We start from the raw sequence: 21,001 nt of genomic DNA, 5'->3' as shown, positions 1-21,001 counted from the left end.
CGCGCGCGCGCGCGTGTGTGTGTGTGTGTGTGTGTGTGTGTATGTGTGTGCACGCGTGCGTGTGCTTTCGCAAAGATGTGATGGGATCGTTAGCAATACATATATATATATATATATATATATATATATATATATATAAAATGTAATATATATGTATATTACAAATATTGTGTATGTGTGTATGTGTGTGTCGCGTGCGTGTGCTTTCGCAAAGATGTGATACATGGGATCGTTAGCAATATATATATATATATATATATATATACATATATATATATATATATATATATATACGTATATATATATATATATATATATAATGTAATATATATTTATTACAAATATTAGCCAAGTTTTTTATTTTTTGTGTGAAATATGTTATTCAAATAAGTTATAGATGATATAAGTTTTCTCACTCTGTTTCATTTTTTTAACAGTTAGTAGTTAATAATAATCCGTTCTTGCATATACATCTTTATATTGTAATATAGGAATATATATATATATATATATATATATACATATATTGTATATGTAATATTAGCCATATTAAATGGCTTTGAACACTTGGGCACTTTGAAAACTGTATGATTATTCTGCAAATATTCTTGCAAATGGATAACACTTTCTTTGTGATATAGTACTAACTTTCGGAAGTAATCGGATTGGCAGCTATATGTACAATTAACCCATTGATAGATTATCTTTAGCAACAAGACTCGATGTATACATATGTTAAGTATATATGTATGTACATACACACGCGTCGCATGTACGCACACTATATCACATATAGTTAAAAAGAGAATACATTCACATTATACGATTGAAATATTTCACATTTGTTTATACTATATAGCAATTAGGATTTTAATCCTATCAGAGAAATGCCATTTTTTAAAATGCAACGTATCGTTGCGTTGAATATTTTCATTAGGATCGATTCTTTTTTTCTATATGATACAATGGAGAATTTCAGTTTTCCTTTCCTACTGAAGACAGACTTCTTTATGTATAAATATAATTAAATAAATTATATATTTAATGGAATCAATTATATTCAATACTAATGATAGAACAAGACAATGTGAATCACTTTTATCTATATTTAATCTCTAATGTTCTATCTCATACAAATGTAAATCATCTTTACAACATTCAGAATGATTTCATTCCACCGGAATTTATATATATATATATATATATATATATATATATATATATATAAATATAAAATGTGTATATATATATAAAATATGTATATATATATATATATATATATATAAAATATGTATATATATATATATATATATATATATATATATATTACTGTAATAAATTACTGTAATTAACTTACTTTATTTTTTTTATTTACACACACACACACACACACACACACACACACACACACACACACACACACACACACACACACACACACACACACACACCATTGTATGACAAATGAAAAAAAAAGTTTAGAAAGTATCCAAGTCCGAACATTATTTATCCAAAATACATAGTATTTTACTTGAAATAAAATGATCGCTTTCAAAACATTAGAAAATAAGTTATTATTTTGGAAAAATTGCCTTCAGCTAAAAACAAATATTATTCGATCGTACAATGCTTGAACAGAACATGAAAAAAGAAAAAAGGAAGAAAAAGAAGTATCTTTTTCTATAGCATTCTCTTTTGTCTCTAATATCTCTGAAGCATTCGTATGAATCAATGTACTGTTAGAAACAATTTAATGCTAGTCAACTACTTTACAATCAGCGATATGATTGCGATATCTGTATAACTATTGCGATATAATCTTTAGATTTGAACTGCATTCTGCTCGTAAATGTTTCGTCAAAAATGTACTTGCTTTCAATCATTCGCACGTATTTACATAGCGAAATAACATACACTATTCGCTTCCTCGTGTTATAAACAAACGCTTGGTCATCTTGAAGTCGGTAGAGATCTAAGATTGCGTACAAGTGCAGACAATATCGCATTAAGGAAGCCGCGACCAAACTTGTTGTGCTTATTTTGTATATCCTTGCTATACATAATATTGAATTTACTAAATATATCTTTGTTCGCGCGCGTCATCTATCGGCATATGGATGTGAAAAGACGACTTGAACAGACGAACAGGTTTTGGACTATATTTTCTAATTTGTATAAGCTAATAGTTTGTGCGCAATGAGTCGCGACACTATAAACGGTTTGATAATTGACCAAGATCAACCATCTCGGTGTCCTCTATACTGTTGGATCCTATCATATGTTGTCTATGTTGCTGTTGAAGATCTAAAGATGGGCGCAAATGAACATCCATTGTTCTAGGTGAAGAAAAGCCATGTAGACCCGCTGCTGCGCCGAAACCAGTATTGTTTAACAATCCTCTACGCGGACTTCTGGCGTTTACGACTTTTGGTTGCGCGTACATCTCCTCCAGAACGCTCGGCGCCACATATGTAAAACCCTGAAATATCATGTTTGCAGATTCACTGAGTGTACTCTCAACCGGCGAATCAACTGGCACAGTCGCTGTAAACTGTTCGTCGAATTGCGACGTGTCGTCAGCACTCTTTAGGGACGGTTTAAACGGCGGATCTAATTTCCGGGCGATTACGTCCTGCCAATTAATGTGTTTGAAGAAATTGTGGTTCTTAATTTGCTCGGCGTCCTCCGGACCAGAGCCCAATCTCTGAACAACTTGTCTTTTCAAAAGTTTTCGGATTAGATCTCGGGCATCCGGTGTTAGATATTGTGGAAGACTCAACTTTCCTCGTAAGATCTTTTCAATGGTTTTTCTTCTATCATCACCAGTGAATGGTGGCATTCCTGTAAGCATGTCGAACATCAATGCACCTAAACTCCACCAATCCACAGCTTTACCATGACCGCTCCTAGTCAAAATTTCTGGGGCCATATATTCTATTGTTCCACAGAATGTATGCGTCACTGTACCCTCTTGTATGTGTTCTTTGCAAAGACCAAAATCAGTCAATTTGACATGACCTTCAGCATCCAGCAAAATATTCTCTGGCTTCAAGTCTCTATATATAATTCCCTGATTGTGAAGATGTTGCAACGCCAGTATAATCTCTGACAGATAAAAGCAAGCCGTGTCTTCTAAGAAAATGCCTTCTCGATCAAGATATGTGAAAAGTTCTCCGCCACATAAATATTCCAAGATTAGATATAATTTACCACCAGTTTGAAATGCATACATAAGATTTACGATAAATGGATGTTTTACAGCTTCCAAGATGTTTCTCTCAGCCTTGGTATGAGCAGTATCTTTCTGATTTCGTATAATGGATGCTTTACGTAGTACTTTCATAGCAAAAATACCACCCTTGTCCTTCCCTGTAACTTTTCTAACTTGGAAGACTTTTCCATAGCCACCCTCTCCTAAAATTTTACATAATTCAAAATCCTGTGGACCAGCCTTCTCTTGACCAGGATTTACATTCTGTTCGGACAATTGAACTCTTTCCAAATTTTCAGATCTAAAATGTAATTTTATATGTCAATTTACCAATTATAAAAAGTAAAAAAGAAATTACTGAAAAATGAAGAGAACTAAAATTCTTACTCTAGTATGGCGCTTACAGCTGTGGCATGATTATATTCCTCCTGAGAACGAGAATAGAATAGAAAGTTAAGTCTGTTACACCGATGAAAGTCATATCGTCATATAAAGTCTTAGATTTATTTTACCTCTCTGTTCTCGATCACATCATCATCCGATTCGTCTTGATTCGCGGCATCCCCGTCGTGCAGTTCAATGTCGAATACTCCCGCCATTCCAAATATGTCAAATTCACATTGAAAGATCCTGAACGAGTGAGGAAAGATGTATTCGATCTGTCAATGCTTTATCGCAGGCGCAGACGACAAAGGCGATGACGATAACGAGAGTGAGAATAAGAGTAAAGACGAGGATAAAGCTGTATGAAAAAATTCAAGTGACATAAACTCCGCGCAGATATGTAGATCAATGTAGACGTGTACTGAAAAAATCGCGAGCGTATTTCAAGAGATTCGCGACTCACCTCGAATTTAGCACGCTAACGTACGACAAAATCGTTTCTCTCGTTCTCTCCAGTTTTTTAAAACAATTGCGTAAAATCAAAAAGGCAAAAAAGTATTGCCAGACTTTAATACGATGCACGAGTATATGTAATTGCAAATACATGCATGAACCATACGGCATAAAGTGATCTGTATGTGAGGTGTTATCTTGAGTACAACGTGACGTCACAAGATCCCGGTATGGTCATTCCGCGAAAGATCGCGTGCCGCACGAGAATCCATCGATGAGATGGACTATTAAGTCTGTTTTACAGATTTAATATAGGCTTGTGTGTCGGCAGAGAGGAACCTATAATAAAAAAAAATTACGCGATGTAAATACATATATATAATTATATATACATTCTCATCTACAATTTGTCGATGTAGCATGGACTCGCACCACATCTATTTCACGAGACATGATTTTATCGGCAGTATCGCAAAATAGACTGACTGTGACTTGTAGTTCCACGGCTCAATTATAGACGTTGGTGGCGGTAGTATACGGCGAGTTCGATCATGTCAGGAAAAAGGCCGGCTCTCACGTTCCTCTTCGACTATGTCTATAGTTAGCAATTTAGATTAGTCCTACTGGGTGCTTTCCATTTAGTGACAAAATCGACACAAGTATCGTTCTATCTTTTTTGGCTTTCAATTATTAACAAGGACAAAATGATACTTGTGTCACTAAATGGAAAACATTCACTGGCAGTCCATATTTATATAGTTAAGGTCTAGACCATCGGCAGACATCCTTCTTCTCACTTTATTCTGTCGGTTACGCCTAAGTGTCGGTCCACAATAAGTATTTAATCTTTAAGTCGTAAGAAATTGACCAATCATAGTAGATTATTCTTTTCATATTCGGTTATAATTGGTCAATTTCTTACTTCTTAAAGCTTAAATCACCTATTGTGGACCGACACTAATCTTAGCGACCAATAGCGACCTTTTCCGATTATCAGTGATTAATCGGAAAGGTGTCTCAGGTGTCTCTGTGTTCGGTGTTTGATACATTGGGCGACGTGTTCATTATCGTGATTGAAAATATAAAGATGGAATCATGAATGACACGTAATATAATGATGTAACTTAATGATATTAAAAAGTAACTTGATTCCATGTCCGAAGAATATGTTGATGGATCCAAGTGAGTGCACTGCTACTTCCGCTTGAAGAGATCGAATTACACATAAAGTGAGGTTAGTCGCTCGTTTTACTCGTGTTAAATTTAAGTCGTATTTAATTATATCGCTGGACAGTATTACAGTATAACACAATTTGTCATAACTATTTCATTTTATAATTTCATAAAACAAACATAGCATTTTCTGACAATTATATTTGACAGATAATGTAATAATTATGCACGTGTGACAAATATAGTAAGATTTATTGGCTTATCCTTCGAAGAGTAGCATCTAACGAGCGCAATATGTAATTCCGTATCGTATTAAAATGACGTAGAAAAAATTGATAAATGTTTCAATTTGGTTACTAATCCGTTGACTGTTGCTCACGCGTTATCTCATGCGAATTTCGCGCGACGAGAGTCGCGAATCGGAAACGATATTTCCTCAGTGACGAAATATGCGCGTGCTCGCATCGTTTCGTCGCATGCGTGCGCGAGCGCGAGTCCTCTAAGTCTCCTCTAAGTCGCCGCGGCCCTGGACTCCTCCGGATCGGTCTCCGCGGCAACAGCAACTTATCGATTCGCCTAGGCGTCGCCGCTGCCGGCTGGCCAGTTGTACGAGCGGCGGATGATGGAGCGGCGAGAGGCGATCAACTAGACGAGGGCAGACGCGAAAGACCCGTAGGATCCTTGAGACGAGAAATAATTCATTCAAGATTGTTCGCGAGCGTGTCTAACGATCGACAAAATCGACATAGAGAATGCGATGAGAGGAAAGATCTTGTCGAAATTACGTCCTTGAACGAACGACAAATTTGTATTACGCGTATTAAAACCTAATGGCAGCCTAATTAACGATAGAGTTTTTTTGAAGCGAAAACTTGAAAAGTCGAAAATTTTACACGGTGATCTGTAGGCTGAATCAAGAATGTCAATATATTTAAACGAATTAGAAATTTCTATAAAATGAAAGAAAGAAGCTGAACTGCGATTTATTAAATATAATAATATGTTGGAAAAAATCGATGATGATGAAAAAATATCCTATTTTTAAAATAGAGAGATGAAGCGAACGACAAAAGGAAAAAGAGAGAAAGCAGGATAAAAGCAAGATTCGACATAATTAAAGAGTCAAGCTCAAGTTATTTAATAATGGAAGAATACGTGAAAGTGAGAGAAGAGAAAAAGGATGTAGAAAAATATTTGAAAATATATAATTTTCTACATTCCTTATACTATAAATAGAGTTGAATGTGCTAAAATAAAAAGTTTTGGCATATTAATCTTAATTTTGAATAGCGTAAACGAATATAATTTTTTGATTATACTAATCTTCTTTAATCACATATTCGCTATTAACTGGGATATTTAATAGGAAAAATTATGATGAACAGTGAATTCGAAATGAGAAGCGTAATAAAACAGGAAAGTGATAATAAAATAGAAAAAAGAGAGGACATATGCCGCCAAGAAGCATGGAAGCTTGGAATAAAAAGGAGGACGAGGAAAGGAGGACGGCAAAGCTACGTGACATTAAATATCGATCGATCGCGCGAACGCTGAAAATGTGTGTATACCCGGAATAAATAAAATAGTGAAAGAAGAGCGAGAGCGGGCATGTTAAACGAGAGTCGTGCCAATCGTCGCGCGATCGTCCGGTGCTGTTCCTCACATGCAGGGGACACGCGGCACGTGCCGCCGGAGCATAGAAGATTTCGACGCATACATGGCCTGCAGTCACCACTGCATCCTCAGCAGATTATCGGTTGGATATTACTAATCGTCGTATTAATCGGTACTTTCACCGTGCTGCTGACAACGCCGCCGCTATTACCCAATTTGCGCTTCGTTCTCTTGCTATTGTTCACCGCATTGTTTCTACTGCATGTGTTGGCCCACTTGACAGTGTCGCTGTTAGACCCGGCCGATCCGGAGGTCCGTGCTCGGCCGGCTGGCGTGATCGTGCCAGAGTTCGATCGAACCAAGCATCGACACGTCATCGAAAACGGCCGATGTCACCTTTGCAACATAACGACTCGTAGCCAGCGTACCAAACACTGTTCCATCTGCAACAAGTGCGTGCCACGTTTCGATCACCACTGCAAGTGGCTGAACAATTGCATCGGCGGTCGTAATTATCCAGCGTTCCTAGTGTGCCTGGGGTCGACGCTCATCGTCGCGCTCGCCGTCACCGCCCTCGCCTTGACCGAGCTGGTGCTCGTTAACGCGCATCTTGTCGTCGATGATCAACGTTCGAATAGTTCGGGTGATTCGAATGACGATAATAACGACAGCAGGAACAACAATAGAAACAACGACATGAGTATGAATAACGCTACGACGACGTCACCGTTCGTGCCGGTGCCCGGCACCGGCTCGCTCATTCTCGTTACCATCATCGGCTGTCTTTCGGCCATCGCCGCGGTTCTACTCATACACCTCTGCATCTTCCACGGCTATATCGCCTGCCTCGGTCTTACTACGTACGAATATGTGCGTAGGAAACGGGAGAGAAGCGTCGCCGGTGCCATTGCCAATTCTGGAGCAGTTCCCACTACCGCCGCTGGTTTGTGTGGTACGCCTTATTGTACCGCTGCTGACGGAGAGGACGTTGAAAGCCGGACGACAAGCGGCGCGCGAGGTCTCTATTCTCATTTTTGCGAAAACGGTCCTCTGTTCAAGAACGATACGACGGGCACGATGAGAATGACAATGGCGACGACAGACGTATATGTATGCTCGACGCACCAAGAGAGACGCGACGATCAACTTACGGCGGCAAACGGTAAAGCGATCTGCTCAAAAACGCTGCCCTCGACGAAAAATAGTCGAAATTTTCGTCTTTGTTTCTCGTACGATTCGCGCACCACCGAAACCTCCATCCAAGCTTCTTCCTCGCAGACGATGGATGCGATGGCGGAGTCGAGAAACCATGAAGAATCACCGGATACGAAGTCGTCCTCCACTCCTTCTCCAGTGTCTTGTTGTTTTTCCATCATGAATCATCCTGATGGCAGTAGGCACGACGGACAGAAGAGTCGCACTGGTGAACATCGTGCCGAATCCACGAAACGCTCCTGCGGAACGATGAAAAGAATACAGACTTTTTTGCAAGCTCGTCTGAGGAAAGGCTCGAGACAACGATTAATCGCCTCATCGTCGGCGATTGTTCGTCATTGTGGCAACAAAATAATTCCACAAACCGGCGACAGTCCTCCGGATGTCGCGCTTACCTTAACCGAGGATCAGGATCGAACCGTCGTCGAGACAGAGATGACAAACTTGACGATGCCGTCGGCAGATTTTCCACGTCCACCGACGAGGCTACCTGCCTTGGATCTTTCGCATACCGTCCGCAAAATTAGAAGAGTATCTTCAAGTGCCACTGACATATCCGTCCTGGGGCAAATACCACCCACTGCGATACCTAAACGAAATCAAGCCCACTTCCGCTCACGGCGGAATACGAACTTCTCTAAGAAGAGACCGCGCTTCAAGGTTGGCTCACACGTTGTCACTGCTCAACTCTCGCCTATACCAGAGTCGGAGTTCTCGAAACCGGCTACGCCAAGATCGCCGTCACGATCGGGTTCTGCCTTTGCTTTCCCGCCACTACACGAGTAACATTCTGTCCTCGAGGTGCTTTTTAGCAACTTTTAATATAAAGCTCAAATCCAAAAGAGTCCTGTCAAATATACATACTCGGTATGTAAGGTCTATTCATTGCTCTCTTTGGATCTGGATATTTTTCATATAGTTTTGTTTTTTTAGAATTTTATCTTTGGGATAGTGTGGGAACGAATTGAATGTAAAATATATTTTTATTTGAAATAAAATAAAATGTCCTTCCTTTTTTTTAATCTATATATATGCATATATGTGATCGTACTGATCGTATAAAAAAGAATAATTAAATTTTCGTTAAAACATAGGCCAAAAGTTTATTAAAAATAAGAATTTAGAATTTTATAATTTTACGTAACAAAATCATCGAAAGAGACATTCTATGTGATCAATGTATACCAATGATACAAATGTTTCATATCGCAGATAACAAAGAAATTAACTTTTTGTAGAAAATGTTAATTTACAGCATAAAGTACTTATAAGAGGAACACCATGTGACTGGTCGGGATATTTTGATGCGCTTTATGCAGACTGTTCTTGGGCGAAAAAAAAAAAAATTATACGTGTCCGGCCGTTTTTGCCAATGGTTCACAGTTTCGAAGAAATTGATTTTTAAAAAATGAGTCTAGTCAGCTGATATTAATATTTTTTTTTATAGATTTTTCAAATTATTACAATAATTACTTAAAAACTTTATTTACAAAAAATATATAGATATAGTTAAATAATTTTTTTCGAACATTTACAGCAATATAAATAATCACGAATAAATTTTTAATAAAAAAAAGTATATGCGACAGGATTTGAACACGCGATCTACCTCGTACAAAGCTATGTCTTACCAACTACTGCCACTGCTCTTGATTGATAGCGATGATCAAATGTATAAAGCGTATCAGCGTCCCGCCCGTATCAGCCGACTAGATTCATTTTTTAAAAATCAATTTCTTCAAAACTGTGGGCCATTGGCAAAAACGACCGGACACGTATCGTTTTTTTTTTTCCGTCCAAAAACAGCCTGTATAAAGCGCATCAAAATACTCCGACCACCTTTGTTAGCGTAAAGATAAAGATAAAAACTTTGACTTTATGGAAATTATTCATTTTAATGATCAGCCAAACACAGTACCAATTCGTACCACATGATTATGAGTGAGTAGTTCCAAATCGTGCGATTCCGAATGTATCAATCGTAGTGTAATCTGTGTCACTTTATTGGAGCTGCAATGCCTGAAGTGACATTATTACGTCGTGACATGCGACAATTTTTCTTCACGAGTTTTTTTACATACCGGAAAGAATGAATAACTATTGAATAACTTAGCTCCGAGTATCACATAGTTGCGAGTAATAGCGAGTCATGCGACCTTGATATGATGACAGATAATGTCCGAGATCACAGAATCGCCTGACAAGAAGGATGTCGCCTCGAAGAAGACTAATGTTTGGGAAGATTTGGGTTCACCGCGCTGTATAGTAGCACCGATGGTGGACGCCAGCGAATTGGCATGGAGGTTGCTCAGCAGACGACACGGTGCCCAGCTCTGTTATACGCCGATGCTGCATTCTTTCGTGTTTTGTCGAGATCCCAAATATAGACGAGAGGCCCTCACTAACACCAGCGAGGATCGTCCATTGATTGTACAGGTCTGCTTCAACTGTGAGATTTCGATTTTATAAATTGTGAAATTAATCTTTAATTGGGTATATATGAAATCTTTCGAAGGGATTACAAAGAAATAAAATTAGAATTAGAATAAAGGACAGAAAAATATTTAACATGCAATTGTATAATAGTAATCCATTATTTTTTAGTTTTGTGGTAACGATCCAGAGATATTATTAGAAGCTGCACACTGGGCTGAACCATATTGCGATGCAATTGACATCAATATCGGTTGTCCTCAAGCAATTGCAAAGCGTGGACATTATGGAGCTTTTTTACAGGAGGACTGGGATTTATTAAAGAAAATCGGTATGTCCGCATCTATATATTATGCATTTATACTTGAAGAGCTTTAAATTTAGTGTTAATAGATTTCATGTATGTATACATACAGTTTCGACTTTAAAGGACGGATTGCACATACCTGTCACTTGTAAATTACGAGTATTCTCAGAAATCAGTCGCACTGTAGATTATGCTCGTATGCTGGAAGACGCAGGTGCTAGTTTACTCACCGTTCATGGACGTACGAGAGAACAAAAAGGTCCATTGACTGGATTAGCGTCTTGGAAGCACATAAAAGCCGTAAGGTGACTATTCATATTTGTTTTGCTCTTTAAGCATTAATTATTGAATAAACGAAAAAATTTAGTTCTTTTCTTGCATATAATTAGAGATTATAATCAAATCTCTCCCCCCCCTCCTCCCTTCCTCTCTACGTGCGTGCGTGCATACTTTGCTTCTTTTTCAGTCTTGATAATTGATATATTATTTTGTTTAATTAGGGATGCCGTAAAAATTCCTGTGATAGCCAATGGCAACATACAATGTATGCAAGACTTACAGCGATGCATCGAAGAAACTCAAGTGCAAGGTGTGATGTCAGCGGAAGGAAATCTTTATAATCCATACATATTCGAATCTCGTTATCCTGCCTGTTGGGAGCCTGCTCTAGAGTATCTGGAACTTGTAGAACAATATCCAGTACCAGCTTCATATATCCGTGGTCATTTATTTAAACTCTTCCATCATGTGTATGTATTGATTTTTCGATTATGGTAAATTATAAATAGCGAAGTATAATTCTCAAATGTGCGTACAGCATGCTTTTAACTAGAGAGTAGATTTTGTTTAGCAGAAAATCAAGAAGAAAGAGAGAGCCTAGCCACCAATTCTACTATGGAAGCCTTTAAAAGTGTCACGTATGCTTTGAGGGATCGTTATTTACCGTACCATGAAGGACATTTGACGTGGCAAACAGGAAAGACGGGTAATAATTTTATGCTCATAGAATGTTATTTATATTTGTTGTGTTCATTTACACGTATTTTGTAATTTTTTAGATTATAATTTAGAGTTACCACCGTGGTTGTGTCAACCTTATATACGAGAACCACCACAAGAATACATACAGAAATTGCAGGTAAACGAATCAACCGTACACAACTATAAAAATATTCTTTAAAAATAATTATACAAATTTTTAGGAAGGTGCACCTCGAAAACGTGAGTATAGGGATGAGGATGGAAACGAGATATCGCGAAAACGTTCAAAAAAGCTTAAACGGATAGCACGTAGACCGAATAGAGCAACCCCAATTCCTAAGAGAAGTTCAGATCGATGTCATGCTTGTCCAAATCCTCTGGTTGGTTCAATTACTTTCAAATATAAAAATTTTTCTTGTCACATTTTGCTATTTAGAATATATCCAAAAATGATATCGACGCTTAAAATAATAAAACATTTAAAAAATTCTAATGCGTTATTTTTAACTGTAGGGTTTTAAATGTGAATATAAATTATGTCGACAATGCTGTAGGAACAAATGTTATATAGAAAATTTAGACTGTGCTGGTCACAGAAATCTAACTAAAACTAGAAGACAAATGGCGAAAGAATTCGAGGCAAAACGTAAGGAAGTTCAAGATATAACATGATACTGTATATTAAAATATTTTAAATAAAACTATATATATGTATGTAATATTTTGACTTTTGATTTCTATTCGAATTTTTTCAATTATCATCTTTGAAGATAACTGAAACGTCTTTATGAAAATACTTAACGTCATTTTTGTTTTTATTGATTACTAGATTTACACAAATTCAGCATGTTGATTTATGTCTACAATCTGTTTTATACAGTATTATATTGCGAAAAGCTAATGAGGTAATATAGAAATCTCATAGAGATGTGAAATTTATGACGATTTTGTATAATTTGTACTATCACACTGATGAGTTCAATAGTGATGAAATTATCACTATACAGACGAAGTTGCTGTAGCGATAGGTGCTGTGAAAATAGTCAATAAATCATTTTTCTTTGTTGATTCGCTATAATTAGATTCGATTTTATCTCCCTGTTTCTCAGTATTGGCCCAATATTTTTTGCTCGAGAAAATCAACATCATCAACAAAGGTAGATGAAGTAATGAAAATCGAAATAATCTCCTAGAATTAGCACTATCCGAATGCTCATTAAATTTCCAAGCTGAAATTAAAAATCCATAATTACCATTAAAAGTATCTCAAGTTTTAGACAAATACAGTATATAAAATAATTAGATCAATTAAATTTGAAAAAAGTGTAAGTATAAATCATATGTGCTTTTTTTACCTAGATACAGGAAAGATGCATTGACTGGTGTTGAGGTTAGTGCAAACCACCAATGAGTTACATCCAATATAGGAGCTAAATAACACAAACTTGTTAGAATTGCTGTGTATCTCCAAGATGTTTTACGGCATAGATCTGGATTTGTAACAGCCATCATTCGGTAGCCAGCTCGTGAATAATCCGGCCTCAAGTTCCACGAAAGAGCATTAAAATGTGGAAATTGCCATGCATATAAAATACCAGGCAAAATCCAAGCACTTGGTGTCAGTATGCTACCAGCACAACCTGCCCAGCCCATAAGAGGAGGAATAGCTCCTACTGCAGAGGAAATAATATAAGATATAATATTGTGATATATTTATAAAAAATATTACCGACTTACCAACAGAGCCAATCCATGTGTTGACAATACTGATACGTTTCATGGGAGTATATACGAGTGTATATAAAACAAGATTGGTAGCACCCAGCACTGCCGTGATAGCATTTACTTCGTAATAGAGTATAGATAATCCAACAATACCAGATACCGCTGCAAATGCTACTGCATGAACAGGCCTGATGATATATATGTACATTCAATCTGTACTCAATATCGAGCTACATAAATATAAGTTATATCATAATAACTAATTAAAGATTTAAAGAACTCACGTCAAATGACCACGTACTAATACTCTATTTTTTGTTCGCGACATTTGTGCATCAAAAGGAACTTCAAAAAATTGATTTATTGCATTTGCAGTAGCGGAGACTAAACCTGTGCCCAAAGAACACATTGCAAATGTATAAAAGTCGAATGGTGCAGGAGCTAATGCATATCCAGCCATAGTTGTTGCTACAACAAGAGCTACAGAAAAGAATAACACTTGCTTATTGAATATTCAAATACTTATGGATCTGTTTGCAATCTTATCAATCAAGTATTACGAATGGAAAATCTATTTCAAATTATAATAATTGTAACTATAATTTTAAATTGATACAAGATTAATATGCATACATGTTAATTTAATCTTTGACAATTTGAGATAATGCTTATGTAGCTTGATATAATCGATCATTATAGGTGTCCATTCTGATTCTTTTACTTCAGGTGGACTTTTATCAATTTTATTTGCATTATTTTTTTTAGCAAAGAAAGGAATTGTTGAAGTTGTTGCACCAATTTGCAATCGACTATCTTTCACAATTTGTACTGATTTTTCCATGCACATTGTCTTTGTTGACTTTTGCCTTTGAGAACCAGAACACTAAAATCAAATAATTTTTCTTTTTTTAAGAATAGAGAACAATATATATAATAAACTCTGTAAATTTAATCTGAATATTACAAACCATGATGGAAAATTTTGGCACAAAGCTGCATACGTGCCGACAATTTTTTAATGAATGAATAATAAATAACATGATAGCACCTTAATTCTAATCAACTGTTTAATTCCATCAACCTAAATATAAAATAAAATAAGTGCAAGGATAATAATTCTAACCTAGTCTCGTAACTGGTCATAACCTATGTAGATACAAGCGGAAAGATCGCCCAGATTTTCTTAATTTTCAGTTAATGACAATTTTATACCTACATTTTCGTGTGTTAATATGATTTCTATTATTAACATACATTCATCATACGTAATTGTAACGATAATTGTGAGAGTATTTTTTAAATTATCGAAGAGCCGTACGTAATCATACGTAACTTTCCACCACTACAAATTTCTATACTAGGTGCATTTTCAAGGTTATATATATATATATATATATATATATATATATATATATATATATGTATATGTATATGTATTTAAAGCATCCACATGAAATGAGTTGTCAGAGTTGTTACATGATTATCTCCATAAATTTATTGAAAGAGTGAGATATGAAAAATTTCGTACAATCTCGACGATTCTAGCATAATCAAAAAAGATTGCTAGAAGTGGCATAAATATTTTCTACGAAAATTTACGATTTCTCTTTACGACTTCTCTTTATTATTAAGGATGCATTCCATTTCTCACATGATGTATCATTTATTCTTATTATTCACTACATGTTAAACAAGGATAAATGATACATTATGCGCATTATGCAAGAAACGGAACGCACTCTATATATAAAATGTATCAATATACATTTATCAAATACAAACATAACGATTATACATAATTATAATAATTATGTATATATACATCTAATGAAACTTTTCTTAGGAAACGTTCTACAAATATAATCCGTTTATTATCAAACAAATATAATAATTGTTTCTACAAAAGGAACGATGCATCAATGCGTAAGAGTACACAATTTTTGAAAAATTAATTTTTTGGTATTACTGCTATCTCATTTCCAGAAAATTCTTCGTCTGTTGTATAACTAATTGCAACGCTAAGAATAAATCTAATTGGACTCCGCGCGCTGATCAGACGAATTCAACTCTTGCATGGCTATCGTTCCCGTTGTTCCTGATCTCGATGCGAGAGAAGTAGTATTCGAGGCTGCGCTATCGTCACTCATTAGATCCTTGCAAAATCGCATTTTTGCAAAATCACGATCTTGACAATTAAATCGTTTTAACAGTTGCCGCATAATCTTTTTTCTGCACACGAATATAATGAAAATGATGAGGCCTTGTAGAGCGTTTATCGTATCTGTAGGATACCAAATGATCGCTGACCAAACAACCTCGGCATCGATCGACCACGATATTATTTCCATAACCCAGCTTATTCCCATCACTATAAACAGCTTCAGGTACATACTAAACCTATGAGTAAACATATTTTTATCATTTATAATTACGATCGTTACTGTAAATAGGATATAGAGCGAGAACATGAAAAAAAACGCATGAAAATATCTTGCAATTTTTTGTAAATGCGGATATACTAGATGACATTAATTCTATCAATTGTACAGACCTCTGTTTATTATCATCGTGACACTTGCTTTCCGAGTCTTTCAGCTGATGGTCTGTACGTTTAGTTTGACACAGAATTGCTAGTGTCGTGGCGATAAAAAAAGTAATATTACTAACAATAGTGACACCCATAGGTACGAAAAAGTACAAAGTCTTTGCCTTATCCTCTGAAACGGAAAACAAATTGTTTGCATTATACACATATATCTACAAGATTATGATTGAAAATTCTTAAGTTCAATCAAGATTTCAAGAAGAGAAAAAAAGCTCCGTTAATAGAAATTCAGTTATTGATATTACTTACGGTTGAACCAAAATTTTCTTTCACACATTTCCGGTCGGATCAATTTTTTTGATAAGGGAGCATAATCCATGATGGCACATACGCCAGTGAGAATGAAGGCAATTCCCCATGCATATATCGAATATATTATCAATTTCTTTTTTTCTCGATGTTTTATACATGTTCGATATGAACGGAATCCTCTATGGAATATGATTTATATTTAGCATATATAGATATACATATATTGGATGATATATTGTATTTGTATATTGTATATATATATATATATATATATATATATATATATTTAAAAATATATATATTTAAATTTTCTATAAAATTAGATTTTTTCTTAAAGTTTTTTTTAATTATTTTCTGATTAGTTTTATTGAAAAGTATCTTATTTGTCATGCTATTTGTAAAAGATAAAAGTTCTTTGAATTATCTGAATAAATTACATGCGTAAAATATAATATGAAATATTTGATCACTTACTTAAATGTCCACCAAATGTCGAAACATGTTACATTTAGCCAAAAAAAGCTTGATAAAAACGAGAAGTTTAAAATGTAGGCTGGAAGAATAAAATAGATAATCTACGTATTGGCATATCGGTAAAATTTATAATTATTATTTATTTTTATATTGCAAATTTATAACAAGAAAAAGCAAGTTCAACAAATGGTATGCCCATATTGAATTAAATAACATTTTTATTTTATTGTATAATTCTTGCAACATTTGTGAACTAGAAAATTGCTTATATCTTTAAAAATTTAACAACTTTCATATCAAGTTATTAAAAAAAAGTAGATGTGTGAATACATCGAGCTAATAATTTTAAGTCTATTTACACTATATTATTATATCATTATATAGTGTAAATAGTAGTATAGTATAGTATAGTATAGTATACGTGTGCTGTACCTAGTGGAATGCAAAACTTTGATTCGTGTAAAGTATCGATTTGTTGACCAAAAGGCATAATGATGTATGTGACGAATAACGATGCGACGTGTGCACGTAACGTATAGCCATGCATATTTTGAAGGTCTGGCAATATGGAGTACACCACGAATGTCAATAACAGGAATGGCAAAGATATTACAAGACACGCGGATATAAACATCGGAAGCTTAGTCTTATTATAATTGCAAACAATCACATCATAAATGTTTCGTTTTATAATAGCGATGCAATAAGATGTCGGTGAAGTTAGCTGACCAGGACGATGATACAAAGTACCGTTGTTGAGGAGCAAATATTCATTGGGGTGAAGTAAACGGCGTCCAAATCCTTGTACAACACATGGATCGTGGACGGTCATTGGAAATAGTTGGTCCAATCTTTTATCCTCGGAATCGTTCTTATACTTGTAGACATTTGGAAAAGAATAATTACCCTGTCCAGCGACGCACTTTCCTTTAAATGTTAGATAATTGCCAAAAGAACAGCAAAGCTGAATGCAGATATTGTTGTTACATACTTCATATGGAACAATAAGTACAGTGTCTGTACTATTATTGTAATCATCTGTATTGGAATTTCCGTAGCGTTCGTACGATGTGAAATTGTTTGTGAAATTGTTTCTCTGTATTTGATTTTCACTAATTTCTTGCAATGTAGTTGCATTTTTATCATTGACCTTTGTAGAGTTCGTGACATGATTACGAAACTTGTACTGTATCACATCGTCATCCATGTGATTATTCTTCATAAAATTAATATCGGACTGATACTGTGTTTCGTTCCTTGTAGAATTTACAGGAAGATTGTATCGCACTGTCAAATTTTTGTTCTCCTCATTGTTGCTCGTAGAATTTTCCCAAGATTCCGAGGACGAAGAAGTAAGCAGAAACATGTAGCAGCAATATATGATATTTGATGAATGCATCGTTAAACTATCGATGTATCAAATTCACAAAACTAATTTGATTTCTTTTTATACTTTTAAGCACATATTTCAACATTCAATTATTTAACATTATCAATTGTGAAAACGAACGTAGTATCTTTATTTTGCGATGCTTTTGATCTCATAGCATTGCAACTCGTCGTAGCATTGCACTCTCATCGAATAATAGTCGTCGATAATACTCGATAATTTAATCTTTGAGAAAAATCTTTCAACTATCTCAGCTAACATAAGAATTACAATGAAACCTTCGCATTCTTTGTATCATATTATTTTTCTTATCATTTCTATATTTTTCAAAAGAATATTTTCATTCTCCTATTGTAATAAAGATTAAGAAAAATTGTTAAGAATAAGGAATCTATTTGATCTTAATATGTTAAGAATAAGAAAGTTTCTCATTCGAGATAACATTTGTTATAAAATAATCTTGTAGATTACAACAATTGAACAATTTATCTTCACTCCACTTGTTATTCTTCCTCACAGTTTTCAATAAATAAAACAGCGTAACGACATGCAGAGTTTTCTAGAATTATTGTTATTAAAATCATGCTTCGATATCAAGCTTCGATTTTGTAGAGATACAGAGTTTAATGGATGAAAGCAGATGTTGAATGAAAATTACACAAAGAATTTGCAAGTTGCGAAATGAGTTGATTAGAATAGACAAGTTAGAATTAAGATTGAATGCTATATGTTTTAATGTTGTTTCTCTCACGTTATTTTACGTAATGCTGTTGTATTTGAATTATGGTAATCGCAATTAATGTAATCAATAAAATTTAAGTTCCAGGATGTTTTCAAAGATGTTTTTCAAGGTTTTATTATCAATCATATAAGAATTGTATTGTGTACGTATAATTACTTGACTATCCGGTTTTCTTAACCGGTTTGTATCGAATAATATATATATATATATATATAATATAAATATAAAATATATATATATATATATATATTATAATATATATATATATTATATATATTATATATATATATATATATATATATAAAATACACACGTACACAAAAAACTGTTATACTATACCTAATAAAATAAAGACAACTAATATTACTCTAAAAGTTAAAAGGAAAGTAATTAGGTTATATATAGTATATATATATATATATATATATATATATATATATATATATGTATTTGATTTGCGTGAGAGAGAGAGAGAGAGAGAGAGAGAGAGAGAGAGAGAGAGAGAGAGGGAGAGAGAGAGAGAACTAAATATTATTTGCACATGACAAATGATAAAAACTTATGTGAATGATTTTCACTTAGTAAAATTCTATAAAAAGAATCTGCATCACTATCATCAAGTCATTGACATACGCGATATAATTTGATATGCATTTGATATTTATTTATCAAAAATGGAAAGAAAAATTTGTTTATTACACCTTTTCTTCAAAAATTGTTAACATGAAATAATTTTAATTATATAAATGTGAAAATAATCTGAGTAAAATATTACTCTTTAATAATTATGATGGAATTTTGAAGGATAAAATATGGTAAATTCACTATGTTCGATTTCGTTATTCACTTTTAAACAATAGCGCACTAAAATGTACTCAAAGCAAGCAACAAGACTACTGGAGATAATAAGCCGTCGATGCATTAAAATAGTGTCTACATCTTACCAGAAAGCTCTATATATATATATATATATATATATATATATATATATATATATATATATATATATATATATGGTGATTCAGAAAAAAAGAAATTTCCAAGAAGTTTTTAAAGATCTTGATTAATCCGGATACTGTACTCTCATTTATCAGGGTATGTTAATACTACTTTAGTAAATAAAATTGAAATTAGTGACTTATAAAATTAATTCAGTTACGTTAAAAATAACATGAACAAAAAATTATCACAGTTAAAAGTTGCACTAAAATTAAGTTAACTCAAATTAAGAATGTGTATGTAAAGTTAAAAGTTAACTAATAAAGTGAAAAAGCTAATTTAGCAATTAAGAATTAATTTTAAAAAAATTAAAATTAAAGAAATTATATAAGATAACAAAGAAATGTTGTTTTTATTTTATATGCGTTTTTTTTTACAACTTTTCTTCTATAAGTAAATTTTTAACTTAAAAAAAAGCTATAAAATTAAAGTTTATATATTTCAAAAATAATTAGTTGAAGTTATAAGTTAATTCAAAATTTAAAATTAACTAAATTAAATTAAAAATTGCTAAAATTAACTTTATTAACTTTTAATTTTTTAGTTACTCAATCCTGCTTTATATGTATTGTGTGTGTGTGTGTGTGTTGTGTGTGTGTGTGTGTGTGTGTGTGTGTGTGTGTGTGTGTGTGTGTGTGTGTGTGTGTGTGTGTGTGTGTGTGTGTGTGTGTGTGTGTGTGTGTGTGTGTGTGTGTGTGTGTGTGTGTGTGTGTGTGTGTGTGTGTGTGTGTGTGTGTGTGTGTGTGTGTGTGTGTGTGTGTGTGTGTATTTACAAAAATGCTTTATACTTTGAAACATTTTAATATTTGTATATATAAAACAACAAAATAAATTGTTTACTGATATAATTACATTAAAAAAAGTTATATCATTGCAAAATATACAAATTTTGAAAATTAACTATTAAAAACGGAGTTTTACGCTATTTATAAACATTTCGATATTATATTATAAAAAATAGATTAGATTCCATGTGATTTTAAATTTTGAAGTTATATTCAAAAATTGCGTTATATATTCTTTATCTAATACACTTTATTAAT

The 21,001-nt window shown here is 34.0% G+C and overlaps 5 protein-coding genes across 10 annotated transcripts; 2 read left to right on the top strand and 3 right to left on the bottom strand.

Moving 5' to 3' along the window:
- Positions 1-1,419: 1,419 nt before the first annotated feature.
- LOC105426562 (Ribosomal protein S6 kinase) lies at positions 1,420-4,455 on the bottom strand. Its single transcript, XM_089071290.1, has 4 exons — positions 4,059-4,455; positions 3,724-3,841; positions 3,599-3,639; positions 1,420-3,512 (listed from the first exon to the last, which is right to left on the bottom strand). Exons 1-4 carry the CDS (start codon positions 4,217-4,219, stop codon positions 2,210-2,212), a joined length of 1,623 nt encoding a protein of 540 aa, XP_088927416.1. The 5' UTR covers positions 4,220-4,455; the 3' UTR covers positions 1,420-2,209.
- An 833-nt stretch (positions 4,456-5,288) lies between these two features.
- On the top strand, positions 5,289-8,836 carry LOC148937742 (uncharacterized). The gene has a single exon (XM_089071283.1). The coding sequence runs from the start codon at positions 6,830-6,832 to the stop codon at positions 8,834-8,836; it is 2,007 nt and encodes a 668-aa protein (XP_088927409.1). The 5' UTR covers positions 5,289-6,829.
- Positions 8,837-10,225: 1,389 nt separating this feature from the next.
- On the top strand, positions 10,226-12,490 carry Dus1 (Dihydrouridine synthase 1). Its single transcript, XM_011637851.3, has 8 exons — positions 10,226-10,486; positions 10,655-10,814; positions 10,900-11,095; positions 11,291-11,539; positions 11,630-11,775; positions 11,849-11,928; positions 11,993-12,151; positions 12,285-12,490. The coding sequence occupies exons 1-8, from the start codon at positions 10,226-10,228 to the stop codon at positions 12,441-12,443; spliced, it is 1,410 nt and encodes a 469-aa protein (XP_011636153.2). The 3' UTR covers positions 12,444-12,490.
- Positions 12,491-12,568: 78 nt separating this feature from the next.
- Cox10 (Cytochrome c oxidase assembly factor 10) lies at positions 12,569-14,861 on the bottom strand. Its single transcript, XM_011637849.3, has 7 exons — positions 14,713-14,861; positions 14,465-14,577; positions 14,130-14,379; positions 13,781-13,976; positions 13,509-13,684; positions 13,127-13,444; positions 12,569-13,000 (listed from the first exon to the last, which is right to left on the bottom strand). The coding sequence occupies exons 2-7, from the start codon at positions 14,534-14,536 to the stop codon at positions 12,771-12,773; spliced, it is 1,242 nt and encodes a 413-aa protein (XP_011636151.2). The 5' UTR covers positions 14,537-14,577; positions 14,713-14,861; the 3' UTR covers positions 12,569-12,770.
- A 104-nt stretch (positions 14,862-14,965) lies between these two features.
- On the bottom strand, positions 14,966-19,878 carry LOC105426590 (G protein-coupled receptor Mth2-like). Of its 6 annotated transcripts, none has more exons than XM_089071286.1 (6): positions 19,735-19,878; positions 17,260-18,565; positions 16,828-16,906; positions 16,351-16,532; positions 16,048-16,213; positions 14,966-15,893 (listed from the first exon to the last, which is right to left on the bottom strand). In XM_089071286.1, exons 2-6 carry the CDS (start codon positions 18,224-18,226, stop codon positions 15,527-15,529), a joined length of 1,761 nt encoding a protein of 586 aa, XP_088927412.1. In that variant the 5' UTR covers positions 18,227-18,565; positions 19,735-19,878; the 3' UTR covers positions 14,966-15,526. The 6 variants fall into 6 exon arrangements, with proteins under 6 accessions (XP_088927412.1, XP_088927411.1, XP_088927413.1 ...); XM_089071285.1 differs by having other exon boundaries at positions 17,260-18,776; positions 19,735-19,877; XM_089071287.1 differs by having other exon boundaries at positions 17,260-18,233; positions 19,735-19,877.
- Positions 19,879-21,001: the final 1,123 nt, after the last annotated feature.

This window comes from Pogonomyrmex barbatus, unplaced genomic scaffold (genome assembly GCF_055798465.1).
Source record: "Pogonomyrmex barbatus isolate J1 unplaced genomic scaffold, ASM5579846v1 scaffold11, whole genome shotgun sequence".
Classification (NCBI taxonomy): domain Eukaryota; kingdom Metazoa; phylum Arthropoda; class Insecta; order Hymenoptera; family Formicidae; genus Pogonomyrmex; species Pogonomyrmex barbatus.
The sequence above is the reverse complement of the archived record's forward strand: the minus strand, read 5'-3'. Positions and strand labels throughout refer to the sequence as shown.

Coding starts and splice junctions, on each gene's coding strand:
- LOC105426562 (XM_089071290.1), bottom strand. CDS start 4,219: ATGCCGTATGGTTCATGCATGTATTTGCAATTACATATACTCGTGCAT. Junction 3,640..3,723: donor ATGTGATCGAGAACAGAGAG/GTAAAATAAATC, acceptor TCTCGTTCTCAG/GAGGAATATAATCATGCCAC. Junction 3,513..3,598: donor GCTGTAAGCGCCATACTAGA/GTAAGAATTTTA, acceptor ATTACATTTTAG/ATCTGAAAATTTGGAAAGAG.
- LOC148937742 (XM_089071283.1), top strand. CDS start 6,830: ATGTTAAACGAGAGTCGTGCCAATCGTCGCGCGATCGTCCGGTGCTGT.
- Dus1 (XM_011637851.3), top strand. CDS start 10,226: ATGTCCGAGATCACAGAATCGCCTGACAAGAAGGATGTCGCCTCGAAG. Junction 10,815..10,899: donor GGATTTATTAAAGAAAATCG/GTATGTCCGCAT, acceptor GTATACATACAG/TTTCGACTTTAAAGGACGGA. Junction 12,152..12,284: donor ATGCTTGTCCAAATCCTCTG/GTTGGTTCAATT, acceptor TTTTAACTGTAG/GGTTTTAAATGTGAATATAA.
- Cox10 (XM_011637849.3), bottom strand. CDS start 14,536: ATGTTATTTATTATTCATTCATTAAAAAATTGTCGGCACGTATGCAGC. Junction 14,380..14,464: donor TGCCAAAATTTTCCATCATG/GTTTGTAATATT, acceptor ATTTGATTTTAG/TGTTCTGGTTCTCAAAGGCA. Junction 13,001..13,126: donor TGCATCTTTCCTGTATCTAG/GTAAAAAAAGCA, acceptor TTTTAATTTCAG/CTTGGAAATTTAATGAGCAT.
- LOC105426590 (XM_089071286.1), bottom strand. CDS start 18,226: ATGCATTCATCAAATATCATATATTGCTGCTACATGTTTCTGCTTACT. Junction 16,907..17,259: donor AAAGTTTTGCATTCCACTAG/GTACAGCACACG, acceptor TTATTCTTCCAG/CCTACATTTTAAACTTCTCG. Junction 15,894..16,047: donor CACGATGATAATAAACAGAG/GTCTGTACAATT, acceptor GTTTACTCATAG/GTTTAGTATGTACCTGAAGC.